This window comes from Pan paniscus, chromosome 9, assembly GCF_029289425.2.
Source record: "Pan paniscus chromosome 9, NHGRI_mPanPan1-v2.0_pri, whole genome shotgun sequence".
Lineage (NCBI taxonomy): Eukaryota > Metazoa > Chordata > Mammalia > Primates > Hominidae > Pan > Pan paniscus.
The window spans coordinates 23,069,062-23,089,108 of record NC_073258.2 but is presented as its reverse complement, the minus strand read 5'-3'; the positions used below and the strand labels follow the sequence as shown (position 1 = coordinate 23,089,108).

Sequence of the window (20,047 nt, the reverse complement as noted above, 5' to 3'; positions counted from 1 at the left end):
CCAAAAGAGAAACCCAGCAAATAGTTTCAAAACACATTTAGACAAGGAGAATAAATGTATATGTGTCAAGGGATGGCCACTCACCATGCACAATCCTTTTTCTTCCTTACAGCAGCCTGGGAAAATAGATTATTACACACATTTTACAGACAAGGAAATTGAAATTCCAAGACATTGAAGAGCTGGTGTCACAAAGCTAGAACTGGAACTCCAGCCTCCATCAGACTGACTCTGAAACCTGTGCTCTTTCTAATATAATAGCAACTGTTTCACATGCTTCTCATCTGCTTTGGGAAGCTCTCCTCTGCATTCATTGAGAAGTATCTCAAGATCTACCTCCTACTTTGGGCATTTGTATAACCCTCATACCAAAGAGGCATTCACACCCAACCCCACAAGGCCAATAGGGCAAGGTAGGGTTGTGAAGCTGAGACTTGCCTTGACACTCAATCCTTGGAAAATGAGAACCTATACCTTTCTCCAGCATACAGAACACCTTCGAACGAACCCATATCTCTCACAGACATGTACATCACCTTGCTTTCTCTGGGCTGACCCAGAACAGCCAGATTGTAATGACAACACCCCCACAAAATGATCAGGGTCCATCACCACTCTTTGAGGCTGAGAACAAACAACCATTAAAGACAAAACTGTTGATCCTTACAACTACCAAAAGTCTGCATAGAAAGAGCCTCTGTTCCAGCCAAATTGGTCTGTTTGCTGCTCCCACTCCCAAAATTGCATTTCTCTATATTTCGTCACCTCTGTGACTGTGCACACTGTTCCTTCTGTTTGATATAACACCCTTCTTCCCTTACCTGCTGGAATTCTGCCTGTGCTTCAAGAGCACTCTCTCTCTCTATGGTCTTCCTCAACCACTAACCTAATGCATTTAATTCAGTGAACTTAACACATTTATGTAATTTTGAAATTAGCTCCATACTTCATTGTAACACCAATCTACTATTTCTTTATTATTGACTCTTTTTTATTCTTCAGCTTTTTGTGTGGTTATGCCTTGTTTCCTGCATTGCCAAACTCCACCATACATGCTTAGAAGATTTTGTTCCTTTGATTTCTCCACAAAACCTCACATGGCACCTAGAACAGAGTAGGTGCTTCATAAATATTTTCAGTGGACTAATACAGAGGAACCCAGTATTAAAAAATAAAATTGTTTAGGTTACCTAATGATTATTAATTTGAATTCAATGATTGAGTGATCTTTCTTAAACTTAAAACCCATTGCCTAGGGGACTTCAGTACAAGTTTTTAACATGGCATTGAAGCTTTGCAATGATCTGGCTTCTACCTACCTCTATAATAACAGCCCTCATTGCCCACCCCAAACTCTCATCCCTTCCCCATACACACTTTTATGTTCCAACGACTTACCTACCCATGTGTTGCTTCTTAAAATCATAGCAACCTCTTTCTGAAATGTTATTCTTCCATCCCTTACTCCTTCGCATTCAGCGTGTAGAATACTCACATTTTTTTCCTTATACAACTATCATCTTTTCCAAAGCATTTCTTGGCTACCACAACACTTAGCAGAATGACTGCTCTTACCTTTATTTCCTGATTACAACCTTCTGGCATTGCATCTTCAATACTTTATTATATTTATTTGTCTATCTTCCCTACTAGATTATGTGATCTTTGCGATGAAGATCATACACTATTCACCTTAATATTCCCAGTGTCAAGTATAATCCCCACATAAACACACTGTAAATGTTTATTGAAGGTTGTTAAACATAACTAACTTGCTTGATGACTAAATATGACAGAATGTGATTTTATTCAAAGTCTACCAGAAGACAGACGAGAAAGATACTCATGATTGGTCCTTGGAGAGCAAACAAGAAAGCCACTTTGACCAAAGTAAATTCTTAATGCAAAGTAAATTCATGAATATGTTCAACAGAAATGAGGCCTCAGTTAGATGAAAGTTTTCATGGGGCTACAAACTCTAAATCCCAAGACATTTTGTATAACCCATTAACTCTAAGGAGATTTTCAAAAGCAGAAAGAGCTTTCTTACCTGTGCTCCAGTTCTCGAATGGACAGTATCACTCCTGAAGTGGATGGCTTCTGCTGTACAGTGGCCAAAAAGGTGAATTCACTCTTGTTCTGGAACAGCTGAATTAATTTCTCACTCACATGAGGAGCTGCATGGATCTCTCTTTCTATGTCTAGGAATCAAGAAGAAAAGCAGGAGGAAACAGGAGAGAAGAAGGAGAGGAGAAGAGGAAGGAGAAGGAGTAGAGAAGAAATATAGGAGAAAGAGGAGAGGGGAGATGAGAAGGAAGAGGAAAAAAGATCCATGGTTAAAAATGTCATGTCCAAAGAATCCAGATTGCAATTTTCATTTTCCTCTTCTGTCAATAGTTTTCATTTTCAGGCACCATTCCCCACTCCCTACAGCTGCATTCATTCAATGCAAATCCCGGAAATGCTATCTCTGTCACCATGCCCACTTGTCACTTTGACAAGTTCACAATTGGCCAGACAGTGATTTTCTGGCAGGAATTTTGACGGGACACTGAGCAATTCAGTTTGCTGCAAACCGATTAGGTTGCTGTAAATAAGGTGAGAGGTAGTCGGATAAATGTGGTCCTAAATTCAGAGAATCTTGGGATAATAAGATCCAAATGCCACTCAGCATCCTCCAATTTCACTTTTTCCATGGACACAGCTTCCTTCTCCCCACAATGGATATAGGAAACCTGTCCTTGCCTTGTACCTAGCAGATATTTACTAGCACTAATAATGCCAGACAACTCTGCCTTTGCTTAAAGAATAAATACAAGGCATGCTCATGCTCCACACCCGTGCCTGGAATTTCTCCATAAGCATGCAATGGATGACTTTCCTCATGAAATATTTATTGAAGTTGAGGCCGATTCAGCAGGCCTAGAGGTGTGTGATTCCAGCTAATCCTGCTCCTAGACAAGAATGTTTCTTTCTCCAACATCAGCATAATGAGAGACATCCATCACTTCATACCCAGACTCACCCTTGTCATGATAAACTGGGTGTTATCTCATTATTTTACACTACATTTTTCTGGCATCAGAAAGGGGCACTAAGGGAGCAAAGTTAGAGAAGATTATTCAGAGGATGATAAATGAACATTAGAAGTGTGTTTGGTGACCTCCTCTCACCTCCTGACCATCTCCTCTGACTGCAAGATAACTACATGGTTATTTCTCCAGGACTACATGGGAAGCCCTTGAAAAACACAGAACTTCAAATGCTGCACTGCCCAAGCAATATCACAGACTGGTATACGGACTTTGAAGAATCTCATCCTAAAGAATGGCTTCTGAATAAGATATCCTTCAATTCTTGACCTCGGGCTTCAGTCCTCTCATCTGCAAAATGAGGGGGTGGACTAGGTGATCTCTTAGAACCTTCCCACCCTAGCCTTCTATAATTTTTTGAATTGCTGCTTCAATTTTATAACACAGAAAAGAACAGCACAGTCTTTCCCACCTGTAAGTATCTAGGCTATGAATGGCAGAAAGCAATGTTTGTCCTCCACCATGGAGACACCCAACCCAGGCAGACCAGTCTACCAGTATAAAACCTACCTGCACAATAGTAGCAAGGCCTTCGCTACTTAATTCTTAAGTGGCATGCTGTCAGCTTTTATCAAGTGTTGAGAAAAGAGATAGCATCTTGAAAAATGCTTCTATGCCTTCTACAAAATCCCAGCCAAAGATATTCCAGATGACATTTAAAACCTATTAAATGTGTGAGCAAATCACTCTGTAAACTAAAGAGTATTAGAAAATGTTTGTTAATATTATTATTATCATTATTATTATTATTATTATTTTGTTTTGAGATGAGGGTCTCACTCTGTCACCAGGTTGAAGTGCAGTGGCATGATCTCGGCTCACTGCAGCCTCCACCTCCCGGGCTCAAGAGATCTCCCACTTCAGCCTCCCAAGTAGTTGGGACCACAGGTGTGTGCCACCATGCCCGCCTTTTTTTTTTTGTATTTTTGGTAGAGACAGGGTTTCCCCATGTTGCCCAGGCTGGTCTTGAACTCCTGAGCTCAGGGGATCCACCCACCTTGGCCTTCCAAAGTGCTGGGATTACGAGTGTGAGCCACTGCACCCTATTATCATTACTTCTAAGCAAAGATCATCTTACTAAATTTACCTACAAGTAATGCCAAAAAAAATTCAAGTCTTAAAATTAAGTTATATGTTTACTTTTTACTTTTTTCTTCTTTACTCATCAATTAGAAATCAACTGATTGGTAGCAGATGCCTGAATTTCAGGATTGTAAAGCTTGGGCCCAAAGAAAAGACAGCCATAAGCGATCAGCAATGCCTGCTGGAGGAAATGGATATGAATATCCTATCAGCTATGGGTATCGTCATCTCTCACTCAGTTCTCCCTGAGTGATATCATCCAACCCCATGGCCAATGGCCTCCAACTTTATATCTGCAGCCCTAACCTCTCCCTTAAGCAGTAAATTCAAATGTTCACCTTCAAGCATTTCAAATTGTAATGTGCCTACAGTGAAGCCTGTTCTCTTCCCGCCACTCTCAATTTTCTCAGAAAGGTCCCAGTCTTAGTAAACGGTCACACCCTGTTCCTCAAGTCAAAAAACTAGAAATTGCCCTTGATTTTTCCCTTTTCTCCACTCTCCATATCCAGTCTAAAACCAAGTCAAGTGGGCTCCCATGTCTGGAATCTGTCCACTTCTTCCCAACTTCACTCTTAAAACTCTTGCCCAAGCCACTATCATTGCTCCCTAGGGCACTTCCAATGATCTCCTTCCTGCTTCCATACTGCCTTCTTTTCACCATTCTTCACACTGTAGTTAACATGCTCTTTTTAAACCCTAAGCCCGAGTCATTTCAGCCTCCTGCTTAAAATCCTCCAATGGCTTCCCATTGCTCATAGGATAAAATCCAGTCCCTTCAGCATGCCTGCAAAGTTGCACACAAACTGATTCTTGCCTGCCTCTCCCACCCCATTCACACTCTTCTCCTTGTTTGCTAGAGGAGCACACCAGGCCCACTCCCACCTCAGATCTTCATGCTTGTCCCTCTGCCCACAGTGCTCTTCTCTCTCCTTTTCACGTCCCTGACTCCTTCTCCTTCAGCTTTCACTGTAAATGCAATCTTCTGGCCTCTCCAAGGCAGACTCTGCATTAATGTCTCTCTAATGCTCCAGTCTGGGTATTTTCTTCATTTGACTTGTCATAATATATGTATTGCAATCCATTTATTATTTGCTGATATCATTTATCACAGTCTTGTTTCAAGCTTGTTACCTCATATTATTTCCTTTCTTTTCCCACTAGACTGTAAGTTCCATGAGGGCAGGCATACTTATTTATCCATTGTTTTATCCACAGTTCTTAGTGCCTGGCACAAAACAGGCATCCAATAAAGGTTTACTGAATTAATTAATGTATTTTCCATTTATTTTTCTCATTTATATTGTTACTTCAAGTAACCATATATACTATGGTCAGAAAATAATATATCTTTTGGAAAACCAGGAGATAAATGGGTCCTTCTCAAATGCTCATGGCCATGAAAATTTATTGTAATGATGTTTGGTGCTAAATAAACCCCACTTCTTTGCAGGACACACCCACTTAACAGTCTGATCTAGTCCTACCAAACTTCTGCTCACTCAATCCTCCAAGAAAATGAAACATTTCTTATGTTGACTTTTCTTATTTCTTTTTAAAAATGATTGGCACACTGAAGTAAAGAGACCCCATTAGCACTCACTAGAGTGAAATGTGAGAAACACCTGTTTTGATACATTGAGGCTTTATGTGCATTCTCACTTTCAGAGAAGCCCTTTCAAGTAAATTTTGACCATGATCCAGATGTTAAAAAAACACCAACAAAGTAATTCTATTTCTTACAATATGCAGGCAGAAACACTGGACAGGTTTCAAAGGACTGAGATCACTTTGAGTTTTTGCAGATGACTAGCTGTGTGACTTTGGATAAAGTGCCTTACCTCTCTGAACCTCACACTCTACATCTGAAAATTAAGACCACTAAATTCCATGATCTCCAAGTTCTTTCCTAGTCTTGACATTTCATTTCAGTTAATCACTTGATCCTGCTCATAGCTGCATAGCAAAAGAGAGCACTGAGAGCAAATTCCATCTATTAAGAAACCTAGATTCTACAATTTTTCTCCTCTGCTGATTTTCCAAATTAACATAGAACATAAAGTTGTCAACTATTAAAAATAGTGATATGTCACCTACTTTGCAGCAGCCTCCTTTTTTCCTGGAGTTAAAAGAGCAACAAATGAAACCCAATTAATGGGAACCTATAGTGAATATTGTACTTCCATATTCAACCACTACAATATGTATTTGCTGTATTACTTAAGAATATTCAATTCTTCTAGAGATAACAGGAAAAACAAATGGGACAGATAAAGCCCATAAGAAGTGCTAAATATAGAGAGCAAGTTAGAAACCTGTGAAACATGCTAAACATAGATTGAATACGTGGAACCTAAGTGTGTTGAACACAGATAAAAAGGATTGAATAAGAGTGTTACTTACAAGTACAATGGGATGGGAGGACCAAGTCATAATGTGCGTATCATGCCACCTTCAGAATGACAGTCATGTCATCCCTAAACCAACACCCATCATTGACATCCATTTCATTTCCATTCTGGCCCCACATATACTATCCTTGAGAAATGCTAATAAAACCCATCACTGCTCACCAAATTAACTGGTGAATTACAGTTGTAGCCAGGATTACTTGCTTCTGAGTATTTCCAATAGAGGAAGCATGTGGGCTCCGGAAACCTCCCATTTGCTGAGCCCCCTCCCTTTTCGTTAACCTCAGCTCCAGTCCTCATAATCACACCATCATCAAAGAAGCTGATGCAGCAGAAAGAGAGAGAGAAACAAAACAATATATGAGCAATGAATAACACAGGAACTGGGTGGGCTGGTGCTTCCCACTGCTCACACTCAATCCTACATGTGTTAACCTACTCCATCTCTTTCCCCTGTTTCCTCCTAGATATTTTAAACATGATTCAAGTATTTGAATTTAGTCTGTCCGTGAGGCTTTCCATTTTGTAACCCTGGGGGTGTCCTTGGAGGCTACCATTGCATAAAGGTAGTTTTGCACACAACAACCACTTAAAGTGAATATTTCACATTTTTAAAACGGGGAAAAATGGCGTTCCAAATGCTCAGGTTTTGCATGTTCTAGTTAAGAAGTGCTAACTCAGCAGCAAGAGTGAAGTGCTTTTTCTTTCCCAGGATAAAACGGCTCTACCTAGTCATTTTTAAAGAAAGACTAAAAATGCTAATATGATGATTAAACATCAGCAAAAAAAAAAAAAAAAAAAAAAGTGCTGGGTGAAGGGAGGAGATTGGAGAAGGAAAGAAATTAAATGAGGTAATCACACACTCTTCTCTGCCTCAAATAGAAGCAACTTCATTTCCCTCTTCCCTGATGTATAGAGTGAGGATGGTGGTGAATTTCATTGTCAACAAGCATATACCTCACTTCCCCTATGCCAGGCACTGTGGTTGGCACTGGGGAAATAAAAGTAAAAATACAGTTTCTGCCCTAGAGGATAGACACATAAGCAAGACAGTTTCCTTATGACAATAGTTGCAGAATAGGGCAGTGCACAAAAAAACAGAGGAGGCCCGTAGAGATTGGGGATAACATCATGGAGGAGGTATCATTGAACCCGACTCTAAAAACATGAATAAGCATTTACTAGGCAGGAGAGAGGGAGAAGAGGGCACTCACTGCAGCAGCATCGTATGGCTGTGAACTCACGTGTTATACATTACCCTGGCATTTTTCTTTTTCTGCAAGTGTATCTCTTACTACAAGTTCAGCAGAGAAAGCATCTACTTAACCTCATATTGGAGCAAATTCTCAGGCCCCTGATTGGCCAAGGGGTACCACATTAGCACAAAGCAGACCAAGAGGCAAAATCCCCACCAGTTCACAGCTAAGAATCAGCAAATCAAGGTGGGAAAAGCAGCAGCAGCCAGAAACATATAAACACAAATGCACCAAGGCAGCCCGCCTCAGCCTTGACTGGTAGAGAATGCAGGCAACATTTCAGTAATTACACTGTGAACCTCAAAATATAGCAAACTCCTGATATAGACAGGCCACATCCTTCTAGCCTGAGTGCCACATAAGCTCATGGTAAGAATGGCCCCAAAAGGTAAAGCAACATTTCTTAATTTGAAATGACAGTTGGCTTTTCATTTCTGAATGTAGAGGAAATTTGTCAATTCAGAACTGCCAACCATCAGTGAGGCAATTTCTGGTTTTGGAGGATGGGAGGCACATGTCCCACTATTTGGTCTTGTGACCCTTCTTTAAGGATGTCAGATGTTATTGATCCAAGCAGCTTTCAAAAAAACAGAAATCACTAGAAGACTCCCAGTTAACGTGTAAGGGACTTTCATCTCCACTAACAAGTTCACAATAATATTCCATTAAACTTCCATTTGTTCCAGAAGCCGGAATGAGAGAAAGCAAACGTGTATATCTTTTACTGTGCCAAGGGCAGGGCTAATGCCCTGCACATGTCATCGCACTTACAATAACTTTAGAAGACATTATTATTATTATTCCTACTTTACAGATGACCAAACTAAATCTTACAGAATTTAAATAATGTTCTAAAGGACACTGGGCTAGGAAGGCTTGGTGCTGAGATTTCAACCTGGAAAGCTGGTTCCATGAGCTACACTCTTAACTGTGTTACACCTGCTATTCACCAATATGTGTGATCTCAATGCTTGATATAAATCAAGGGTAAATCACCATGATACACCCAGTGCCTGGCACTTTTGTGTTCACTCAGGAAATATTTATTGAATAAATGAATGAACAATCTATTTGTACATCCCTTATGAGGTAAATACCAACACATCTCCATTTTACAGGTGAAGGAACTGAGGCACAGAGAGGTTTCATGACTCGCCCAAGGTCACATGATGAGTGGAGACAAAGCTGACTCTTGCCCCAGCAGAGTCGACTGTGATATTCCATGGCATTCAACTGATGCTTCTGCTTATTTTTCATCCTCCTCCCTTTCCTCTCCCCCACAGCCCACACTCCTGCATTCCAGCACCACAAGCCTAACTAACATCCCTTCTTCCCAGGGCCACGTTCCTACCCATTTTGGTACACTCCCATCTGCAGCAACCTCTGTCTTCTCTCCCTCCTTTTCTGATAACAGTTTAATTGCTACTCCTCAGACCAGTTTTCTCTGACCACCCCAGGCCAACTCAGGTTCCCGTCTTTATTTATCTTCATTGTACTTATCACAATTTTCAGAGATTATGTATAGAATCATTTACATGTGTAATCATTTTATTAAGTGATATATATATAAAATTTTATTTTATTTTCATTTATTTTTTGAGACAAGATCTCACTCTGTCACCCAGGCTGTTGCCCAGGCTGGATCGTGGTGCGATCTTGGCTCACTGCAACCTCCACTTCCCGGGTTCAAGCGATTCTCCTGCTTCAGCCTCCCAAGTAGCTGGGACTACAGGCGCCTGTCACCACACCTGGCTAATTTTTGTATTTTTGGTAGAAGATGGGGTTTCGCCATGTTGCTCAGGCTGGTCTTGAACTCCTGGGCTCAGGTGATCCACCCACCTTGGCCTCCCAAAGTGCCGGGATTACAAGCATGAGCCATGGCCCCCAGCCAAGTGCTATATTTATTCCCCACTGGACTGTAAGTTCCATGAAGAATTGCCTACCAACATGTACACTACACCAAGCACAGTGCCTGGTACATGGTTAAGCCTCAAATCTTTGTCACATTAATAAATTACATCTTGGCTCCAAAGTCTGGAACACAATATAAGAAAAAAGGTTTACCAAATACACACAAATATAACCCAAACCTGTTGAGAAAAAGTACATTCAAGTAATGAGCTGCCTAAGGAATAATAAAGCCAGTTCAATGTCCCTAACTCCTCCATTAGGGGACTAAACCTAAGGCATCCTGTGACACATGGTATTAACCAATTTTTTGTAATTACTGTGCCATTCGATCAAAAGAGATTCTGGTACCCCCATAATTTTGCTAATTAGATAGGTACTATAAGGCAGATGAGCTCTTCTTAAAAACATTTGACAATACTAGTAGGAAAATCAATGCATCCCCTGTTGCTAAGAAATTAACAATGTGTAGCCACTCCTCTTTAGGCTGCCTCTCCACACTGCCACCCACCAGCAATCAAGTCCCCTTATCCCCATCCCCCTCATCCCCATACCTCCCACCGCATCTCAGTGAGAAACACAGGAATAAAGAGAGAGTTAAAGTATGAATGCCAGCTCCATCTGAATCACAAGACAGAAGAACAAAAAGCAAGAGTGGTGAAAATACTTTTATAATATGATTAAGAGTGCATTATATAGTCAAGAAGCTATCCAACGGTAGAGATTGGCTAAGTAAATTAGGATATATACACCCCATGGAAAATTATATATGGTAATATAATGATATGAAAGGCATTGAAATAACATAGGAAATGTCCAGCCAATACTCTGAAACAGGTATACAATAGTACATACAGCATCATATCAAGTCTATGGTAACATAAAATTTATTTCGTGATGCATAGCAGATAGATAGGCATGGCCTTCGATTTTGTCAGCAATTGGGAGCTAACTAACATGGGTAAAATTTTTCTTCTTTCCACATGTCTGAATTTTCCAAATCTTCTCTGAGAGTTATTGTAAGAAAAAAAACAACAATGTTTATGCTAAAATATATGAGCTCATCATAGAAATGGGAGAAACAAGAAGGACATCCTACAAAAGAAGAAAATAAGCACCAATCACCTTGCTTTCAGTCCCACAATTGTGTATCCTTAAATCAGTGAGGACAACAGGGTTTCTTTTTTTTTTTTTGGCAATAACTGACCAGCAACCCTCCTCATGTGCCATTTTAATACACACTGATTGTCAAAAGTCTGAGAACCCCAAGGTGTACTCATCACATACTGTACAAAACTCTAAGCACCAAAGGTTGCTGGGTGCAAGCAAGAACATCAGTTCCAGCAAGAGATGCTCTCGATGTTCTTATAAAGACATGAGGGCAGTCCTTGCCCTGCCCTCTGCTAAACACCCATCCACTCATTTACTCATTTGTTCATTCATTCTTAACTTTAAAAACCCTTACTGAGCATTCCCTGAACCAGCACTGTGGACAAAAAACCAAGACACACCTTCTATTCATGAGGAGCTAAAAGTCTAGTAATAAAGACACAAACAAAAGTGAATGGATCCTGCTCAGCTTTTCAGTTCAGAGATATAAGAAAAGTAGAGCCAGGCACGGTAGCATATGCCTGTAATCTCAGCTACTCAGGAAGCTGAGACGGAGGATAACATGAGCCCAGGAATTCTAGTCTATCCTGAGGAACATAGTGAGAAAGACCCTATCTCTAAGAAGAAAGAAAGGAAAAGAAAAGAAAGAGAAGGAGGAAAGAAGAGAGAGAAAGAAAGGAGAGAGAGGAGAGAAGGAAAGAAAAAAAGAAAGGAGAGGAAGGGAGGGAGGAAAAAAGGAAGGGAGGGAAAGAAAGGAGGGAGAGAAGAGAAGAGGGGAGAGGGGGAGGAAAGGAAGGAAGGAAGGGAAGGAGGGAGGGAAGGTAAGTGGACTGGATGGGAGGGGAGGGGATGGGAGGGGAGGGGAGAGGGAGGGAGGGAGGAAAGAAGGGAGGGACGGAGGGAGGGAGGGAGAAAGGAAGGGAGGAAGGGAGGGAGGGAAGGGGACAGGAGGGGAGGGAAGGGGACAGGAGGGGAGGGGCGGGAGGAAAAAAGGAACGGAGGGAAGGAAAGGAGAGAGAGAAGAAAGAGAGAGGGGAAGAAAAGGTCATGTTTAGGTCATGTCATCATAGGTCTGAAATCACCCGGAGCAGGACCAGAGAGTGAGTCCCTCATCAGGGACTTAATCTTCCAGGTAAGAGGCAATGTAGGGTAGCGGTTAAGAGCTCAGGCTCTGAAGCCTCACTGTTTGGTTAAGATTCCAGTTTCAAGCCAGGCGTGGTGGCTCACGCATGTAATCCCAGCACTTTGGGAGGCTGAGGCAGGCAGATCACTTAAGGTCAGGAGTTCAATACCAGCCTGGCCAACATTGCAAAACCCCATCTCTACTAAAAATACAAAAATTAGTCAGGCCTGGTGGCATGTGCCTGTAATCCCAGCAACTTGGGAGGCTAAGGCAGGAGAATCGCTTGAACCTGGGAGGAGGAAGTTGTAGTGAGCCAAGGTGGCGCCACTGCACTCCAGCCTGGGTGACAGAGAGCCAGACTCCATCTTAAAAAAAGAAAAGAAGAAAAAAAAAATCCGATTTCACATCTTATCAGGTATATAACCTTGGATAATTTAATCTCTCTGTGCCTCAGCTTCCTCATTTTTACAAATGAGAATAAAACCACATCTACCCAACGGGGATAGTATAAAGATTAAATCAATAAGTACATGTTAAACTCTCAAAACTGTCTTTCACATAAGCAGCACATGACAACTGTTAGCTTCTTTGGTATACAGCCAGGACAGGCCCTGGGTCCTGTAGGATGGGTGGGGTACGAAGCTATGGCAGCAACCACCATGCCAAAAGAACCTTGGTGCTGCAGCTGGGGCTGAAGTAAAGGTCACACTGATGGTTGGTTATGGTGGCCCAGCAGGAGAGCATTGAGCAGGTGAGCAGGGGTTGCCAGCCAGGGTTGGAGGCATGGTTAGTGGTCAGTTCTAACTCTTTTCTGTTAAAACAAAAATTGAAAACTGGGCAGAGACTATGGGACTTCCAGCCACTCCAATCTAAGTCCAGCCAGCCAATTTCCAAACAGTTCTGAATTTTTTATTTTTGCTAGATGTCAAGCTAAGGACTTTATATATGCTAAATTTAATCCTCATAGCAGCCTAGTGGTGTCAGCATTGCTATCTCCATTTTACAGATGAGATACGAAAAGTTAAAACGTGTTCTACTAAGTAGTCTAGCTGGAATTCAAACCCAGATCTGTCTAAAGCCAATCATAAGGCACCACTGTCCCTCAGCACCATCTATTGGCTCAGACAAACCAGTGTTTGAATCCCAGCTCTGCCAAGTACCTGCTGTAAGACCTTAGGTAGCTGTTTTCCTTCCTTCATCCTTGAGTTGCCTCATCTGTAACACTCACCTTCCAGGGTTCAGGAATGAATGAATGAATGAATGAATGAATGAATGAAAAGTGCCTAATATTTAGGTAATAGGCACCTTATGACATTTCTGAGATGCTTTAAAAAAATGCCCCTATCTAAACATTAAAGTCAGGACTTTAACATTTTCTAAGCATATTCATATACATGATAGTATTTCAGATTCATAAAACCAATTAAATGGGCATTAATAGCCTCACTTTAAAGATGAAGAATCTGTGGTTTATAGAAAATAAGTGACTTATCCAAGATCTCACCGCTAGCAAGTAGCAGAGATGTGTCTCTGACTCCAACTTTGTAGCTTATTGTGTATATTTCTATTTGGCTTCCCTAGTCCCCAACATGAGAGCATCATTACACTTCTCTACTCCAATGCTATGCCTCCCCTATGTAGCAACACTCCTCCTCCCAGAGCCTAAACTACTCTGTATATTAAAGGTGTCATCTCTAGCCTGCTTTAAAAGTTTGGTGGGCTGATCTAATTATAATTCATTCCCTTTTGTGCACGGTCCTAATTCTCAGGCATGAAAGAGACATTTTTAAATGCTGTATTGGCCCTGACCTTGCCACATCTACTCAGATTCAATAGTAAACAGTAGGGCATCATGTTCAACTGCCAAGCTCTGTAATTTATGATTATTCATTATAAATCATTTTTACATGTTACTTCAAATGCTGTTTTTCAAGAATAAAAATCTGCCTGCATTGAAAGGCACAGTGATTTTAATATGCAAACCTCCTACAGAGATGATGTCTCATTTTAATTATTGTTTCGGTTTAATGGGTTTTCATTAAATTAGAGGATGGAGCAATTACTAGGGTGAACAGCTAATGTTTCAAAGGTAAGCTCCTGTGGCTCCGCGGGCAAAAAGACAGTTGTGGCACAGAGAAGCAGAAAGACACATTCTTCTGAATAAGCTTGTATTCAGCCTGACAGAAAACAGCACCGGATAGATTTTTCCCCAGCTTCAAAATAGACCTGGCATCCCCTCTCTATGATACGCAAACAGCTCTAAGAGTATCTTTAGAACTTAGAGGTATCTTGGGGTATCTTAATCATATGACTTTTCTATCAGGAATCTAGGCTTCCCCATCATCAGACTAGAAAGTGCTCTTAAAAGTCCATAGGCTGCAAAGCGATATGTCAAACCACAGGAAAATACTCCGGATGAAATTGTCTTCTCTCACACACAAGTAATTTAGTTGGTTTAGTGGATTAATGTCTGACTTCCCACCCCTGGGAAATTGGTCCAACTTCAGCATAGGATGCAATGACCAAAATCTTATTAATTAGCAAACTGTCAGAGGCTCAATGAGAAATGACTTTGGTGGCCTCAGCAATATTTCACCCCAGAAACTGCACAGATTTGACACTCAGGGACCAACAGGGCAGCATTACCTCAGATGGAGGCAAAGGAATTAATGAGAAGTAGGAAAGGAGTGGAGAGTGAGAAGTAAAGTTGGCTTTATTGGGGTCCCAGAGGTCAGTGGTGAGGGACATGACTCAGTACTTGGGGAGGGGGACCCTCTGCATTGCAGAAGCCTGCACTTGGGGAGATGGAGGGGGCTTAGTAAGCTTCAAATATGTAATTTCTTCTCTCCAGTTGAGCCCAAGGAGAGAGCCGGGGGAAGCTAGAGGGGTCTTTCCAGAAACAACTGTGCAGGTTGTTTCTGGAAAGACCCCTCTGTCCAGTGCAGATCTGGCTGCAATGTGTGCCAAATAAATAGTACAGGAGCCTCTCACCTTGCTATCGGAAGGAGGGGAAAAATTCTTTTCCACAGCAGCCAGGAGTCATGAAGCAATGTCAGTCCCTGATGAACCAGCAGGAACTAAGTGATGAATAGGTACCCTCATGCTCACCACCACCCCACCCTCCCAGCTGGTACTTCTGACAGGAATAATAATTCGGAGCTCCTCAATATAATGCTTTCTTTTCAGCTCCTTTATTTCCACTGTCCTAAAAAGCACATCATCAGCTCTTAGATCACATGCATTAATCTAATTACATGCCTTGTTAGCTAATTAGTTCCAGAGTCACTGCTGAGGAGGTCTCCCTCACTATTTATCTATCTGTGTTGGCCACGGGGTGTTTGTGCATTCAGGTTCCTGGGGAAACTATGCAATTATCAGCCTTCAACCTTGTGCTCAGGAAGGACAGTGAGGCTTTCTGGACAGGAAACAGGTCACCTGAAACTCCAGGCTTTGAACAGAAGCTCCAAGAAATGTGTGCATCTGTCCAGAAAAGGGGCTATGGACGTGGTGGATTTTTTTCCTTTGGCAGACTTGCTGTTTTTCTTAAAAAACGGACCTCCTCTTTAGAGATGTTATTCTGACTGTATTAAACATTAATGTCCCCCCTTAAAATGAATCACTGGAAATGCCACTTGCTCCTTGAGCTCATGGCCTGTTGCTATCTGGCTGCAGGATCTTTCTCAACCAATTTCCCACCTCAAACCCTTCCAAATGAGAGCCATAACTGAGGGCTAAAATGATAATCCTCATTTACTGAAGCTTTTTTAAAAGAAATGAAAATGTCAATTTGGGGGAAAATTGGTCTTTGATCATTGTTGCAAATAATTTGGCTCTTGCGTGTCCTAGGGTAAGAACATTGAATCTGTTTCGATAAATTATTCCTTCAGTGTATTAAATAGAGCCTTTGTGATAATTCATTTCAAAGGATGCTGGTAGGCTCCCACGCAGGCTTTTCTACTTGGGTATCATCTAACTCAGACAACAGATATTCTTTTCAGCTCCCTGAACTACCCATACCAAGAGTAGTTGTAAGTTCATCCTTGTGCAACCCCAATTAGAGTACTTGTCAGATCTCAGAGCGCAAGACATGGGAAGGGTCTGAAGCACAGCCAGGCACAAGTGGGGGGCTCTGTGGGGACAACATCTCAACCCTTCTCCCTCCCAGAGTTCCAGCCATCTCCGTGCCTATCCAAGCCCTGCGCATCTCTCAAGGCCCAACCCAATTCCTCTAACTCCATGAAGCTCTAGCACCCCAGCTGAGGGTGATTTTCCTCCTCTAATCCAAAATTCAATCACTCACCCATTCAAAGATGTATTTGTGGAGTATGTTCTCTGTGCCAGGCTCTGTACTGTGGTGATTAAGATGGACTCAGTCTGGAGAGAAATATCTGGCCAGTATTTTTAGCTGCACTGACCAATACCACCCACTCTTACAAATCTTATTCTCTACATTGTGCCAAAGTCAATGGCCAGACGGTGGCCTGACCACTAAGTGAACCCTTGGTAACCTCCCAAACAGTCGTGCTCTGCCTCCTTTTGAAACATTCTGCCCTTTTGACACTGCATTCTTCTTGTTGTCCTCCTACCTCCGGGGCTGTCTAGAGGCTCCTTTATTGTGCACTCCTCTGCCTTCTGTCTTACTTGTCAGAGTGCCTTAAAGAACATTCATCCATCAGCAAGCCCTGAGCTCCATTTCCACTGTGACCCCCAATCTTCTTGACTAGAATATTGCATCAGCCCCTCACTGTCAGTTTGCCTCCACTTGTCTCTCCTCCCCTCCAGTCCCCTCTCCTCATTTCCCCTTTCCTCTTAGTCTTTGTCGTTTTCTCTCTCTATCCCATGTAGCAATCAGAAAATCATGAAGATCCTTTTCAAACTTAAATCACATTACCTCAATCCCTTACTTAAAGTCCTCAAAGAGCTGCTTTATTAGTTTCTTATGGCTGTTGTGACAAATTACTGCAAACCTAGAGGCTTAAGGCGACACAATTTTATTATATTACAGTTCTGGAGGTCAGATGTCTGAAACAGGTTTCACAGGACAAAAACCAAGACGGGGGCACGGCCATACTCCCTCTGGAAGCTCTAGGGGAGACTGTTTCCTTGCCTTTTTCAGCTTCCCTTGGGTCGTGTCTTCTTCCTCCATCTTCAACACAAGCAGCATAGAATCTTATGATCTCTCTCTGCTTCCATCTTCACATCACTTTTCTATCCGATCCTCATGCCTTTCTCTTATGAGAACCCTTGTGATTACACAGGCCCCACCTGGAATCCAGGATAATCTTCTCACCTCAAGACCCTTAACTTAATCACATCTGCAAAGTCCCTTTTACCATTTGAAGTAATATAGTCACAGGTTATGGAGATTAGAATGTGGCCTTCACTGGGAAGGAGGGCAGCATTATCCAGCTCTCCACACTGCCCATTATGATTTGAATAAAACCCTAACTCCTTGCCATGGCCTGAAAGGCCCTGGCTATTTTCTCTGGCCTCCTTTGGTAGCTTCACCCACATGGGCCATCCTTGTGCCCTTTAAACTTGTTTGATCCAAGGGGCCTTTTGGCTGGTTGTTTCAAGAACAAAGGCTTTGGAGCACAACAGCCTGGATTCAACTCTCAGCTTACTGGACCTATACATAACCTTGGCCAAGTGATTTAACCTCTATTTTCCTTTCTGTGGCTCATAATACCTATCTCCTTTGTACAATTGTTATAAGGATTAAATGAGCTCATGAATATAAAGAATTTAGAATAGTACCTAGCATATGAAGTGTTCATCATTAATAATGTGAGTGATTATTAACAATAATATTATCTTTGCATGGCTGGCTCCTTCATTTAGGCATCAGCTCAAACGTCACCTCTGCGGGGAAGCCTTCCCCAATGTAAAGTCAACTCTCCCCCTAAGTCTCTCTCTCTCTCTTTCTCTCTCCAGTATAGCTCTTATATTTCCTTCATAGTATATATTACAATCTAAAGTTACTCATTTATTAGTATACTTGTTTACTGTGATTGGCCATTGGCCATCTTTGCTAGAATATAGGCTTCATGTAGGCAGGGACTGTCTTTTCTCTGCTGCATCCTTAACACTCAGAACAGTGCCTGTCACATGATGTGCAATAAATATTTGTTGAGTGCATGAATGAATGAATGAATGAATATGATATATTGCTGGTTCCCTCTTCACTGTACCTAGGCCAATAGCCCCTCGAGGACAGGGTGTCTGTCATACTCTTACATAATCAAGACCCAGTGAGAGGTGAAGCCAGCTAGATTTCCTGGGTCGAGTGGGGACTTGGAGAACTTTTCTGTCTAGTTAAAGGATTGTATATGCACCAATCAGTACTCTGTAAAAATGCACCAATCAGCGCTCTATGTCTAGCTAAAGTATTGTAAATGCACCAATCAGCACTCTGTAAAAACGTCCCAATCAGTGCTCTGTATCTAGCTAAAGGATTGTAAACACAACAATCAGCACTCTGTAAAATGAACCAATGAGCACTCTGTAAAATGAACTAATCAGCAGGACGTGGGTGGGGACAAATAAGGAAATAAAAGCTGGCCACCCAAGCCAGCAGCAGCAACCCACTCAGGTCCCCTTCCACGCTGTGGAAGCTTTGTTCTTTCGCTCTTCACAATAAATCTTGCTGCTGCTCACTCTTTGGGTCCATGTCACCTTTAAGAGCTGTTACACTCACCGTGAAGGTCCGCAGCTTCATTCTTGAGGTCAGCAAGACCAAGAACCCACCACAAGGAACAAACTACAGACACACCAGGACAGTGGCTGGCACACAGCAGCATAACAGACTATCGTGATTGATCAATATGTCAACAGCAGCCATGCCCAGTGGCTCACACCTGTAATCCCAGCAGTCTGGGAGGCCAAGGCAGGCAGATCACTTGAGGCCAGGAGTTCAAGACCAGCCTGGCCAACACAGTGAAACTCCATCTTTACTAAAAATACAAAAAATTAACTGGGCGTGGTTGTGCACGCCTGTAATCCCAGCTACTTGGGAGGCTGAGGCAGGAGAATCACTTGAACCCAAGAGGCAGAGGCAGCAGTAAGCCAAGATCGTGCCACTGCACTTCAGCCTGGGCAACAGAATGAGGCTCTGTCTAAAACAAAAAAAAAAATAAATATGTCAATAGGAAATAGGATTTAAAGCCTCCTTTAAAGGTAAGTGCTCAAAATAAGAAATGATTTTTCCCCATCCAGTCAAAGATTGAGAGAGAAGGGATGCCAAAGTCACATGTTGACAAAAGAGAGATTCAAAGCAGGACCCCAGGAAGTTGTTCTCTCAACCTTGCCCTGTCCCCATTACACACTAGAGGGTTTAGATAGTTCTTTAATCATGGTGAGATCTTCTGTTTAAATGAAATACCAAAAAGGATGCTGTGGCAAAATTATACATAAAATATGTGGCTAAAAGCCAGTTGGTGGGGAAAACCTTGCCACACCCTGAATGCCAACCACCTTGTGTCTCTCCTTTCCAATAAAACAAGTAGCTCATGCCCAGTCAGATGAGGACCTTCCTCTTTGAGGCACTATCTGGTTGCACTCCCTGCTTTCACACTGCCTGCAGTTTAGAGTAGAACTTCACATGAAAATAGTTGCTCCTCTCACTGCCATAAAGTGCTGCACTATTACTGCCATCCAGCCCAGTGTTTGGGCTTTGACAGGGGGCCCAGGGAAGGCTCATTCTCGACATCAATCCTGAAGTATGGAGATGTCTACCTACACCTTCCTCACTCCCTTGAATAGCTTAGGTGCAGCTTCCCTGTGCTTATAGCTCCTGGTACATACTTGTGTCACAACTGATTACATATGCCACTGCCTTGTTCAAAACCCTTCAATGACCCCAGTTGCCTCTAAGACAAAATCCAATCCTCCTAAAATATGGAGTTATTATTTAATGGATATAGCATTTCAGTTTTGCAAAATAAAGAAGTTCTGGAGAGCTGTTATACACCATGAATATACTTAACACTGCTGGAATGCACACTTGGAAATGGTAACAGTGGTCAATTTTATGTTGTGTGTTTTTTTCTCCACAATTAAAAATGCAAA

At 42.0% G+C, this 20,047-nt stretch overlaps 1 protein-coding gene across 2 annotated transcripts in view; it reads right to left on the bottom strand.

Annotated features, from left to right (window-relative positions):
* The window catches only part of NELL1 (neural EGFL like 1), a 903,683-nt gene that overhangs the window by 788,628 nt on the left and 95,008 nt on the right, over positions 1-20,047 (bottom strand). For both annotated transcript variants that reach the window (XM_003830453.5, XM_003830454.6), the window contains exon 3: positions 2,051-2,201. In XM_003830453.5, the coding sequence (XP_003830501.3) occupies positions 2,051-2,201 (151 nt within the window). The remainder of the gene's footprint in view (positions 1-2,050; positions 2,202-20,047) is intronic.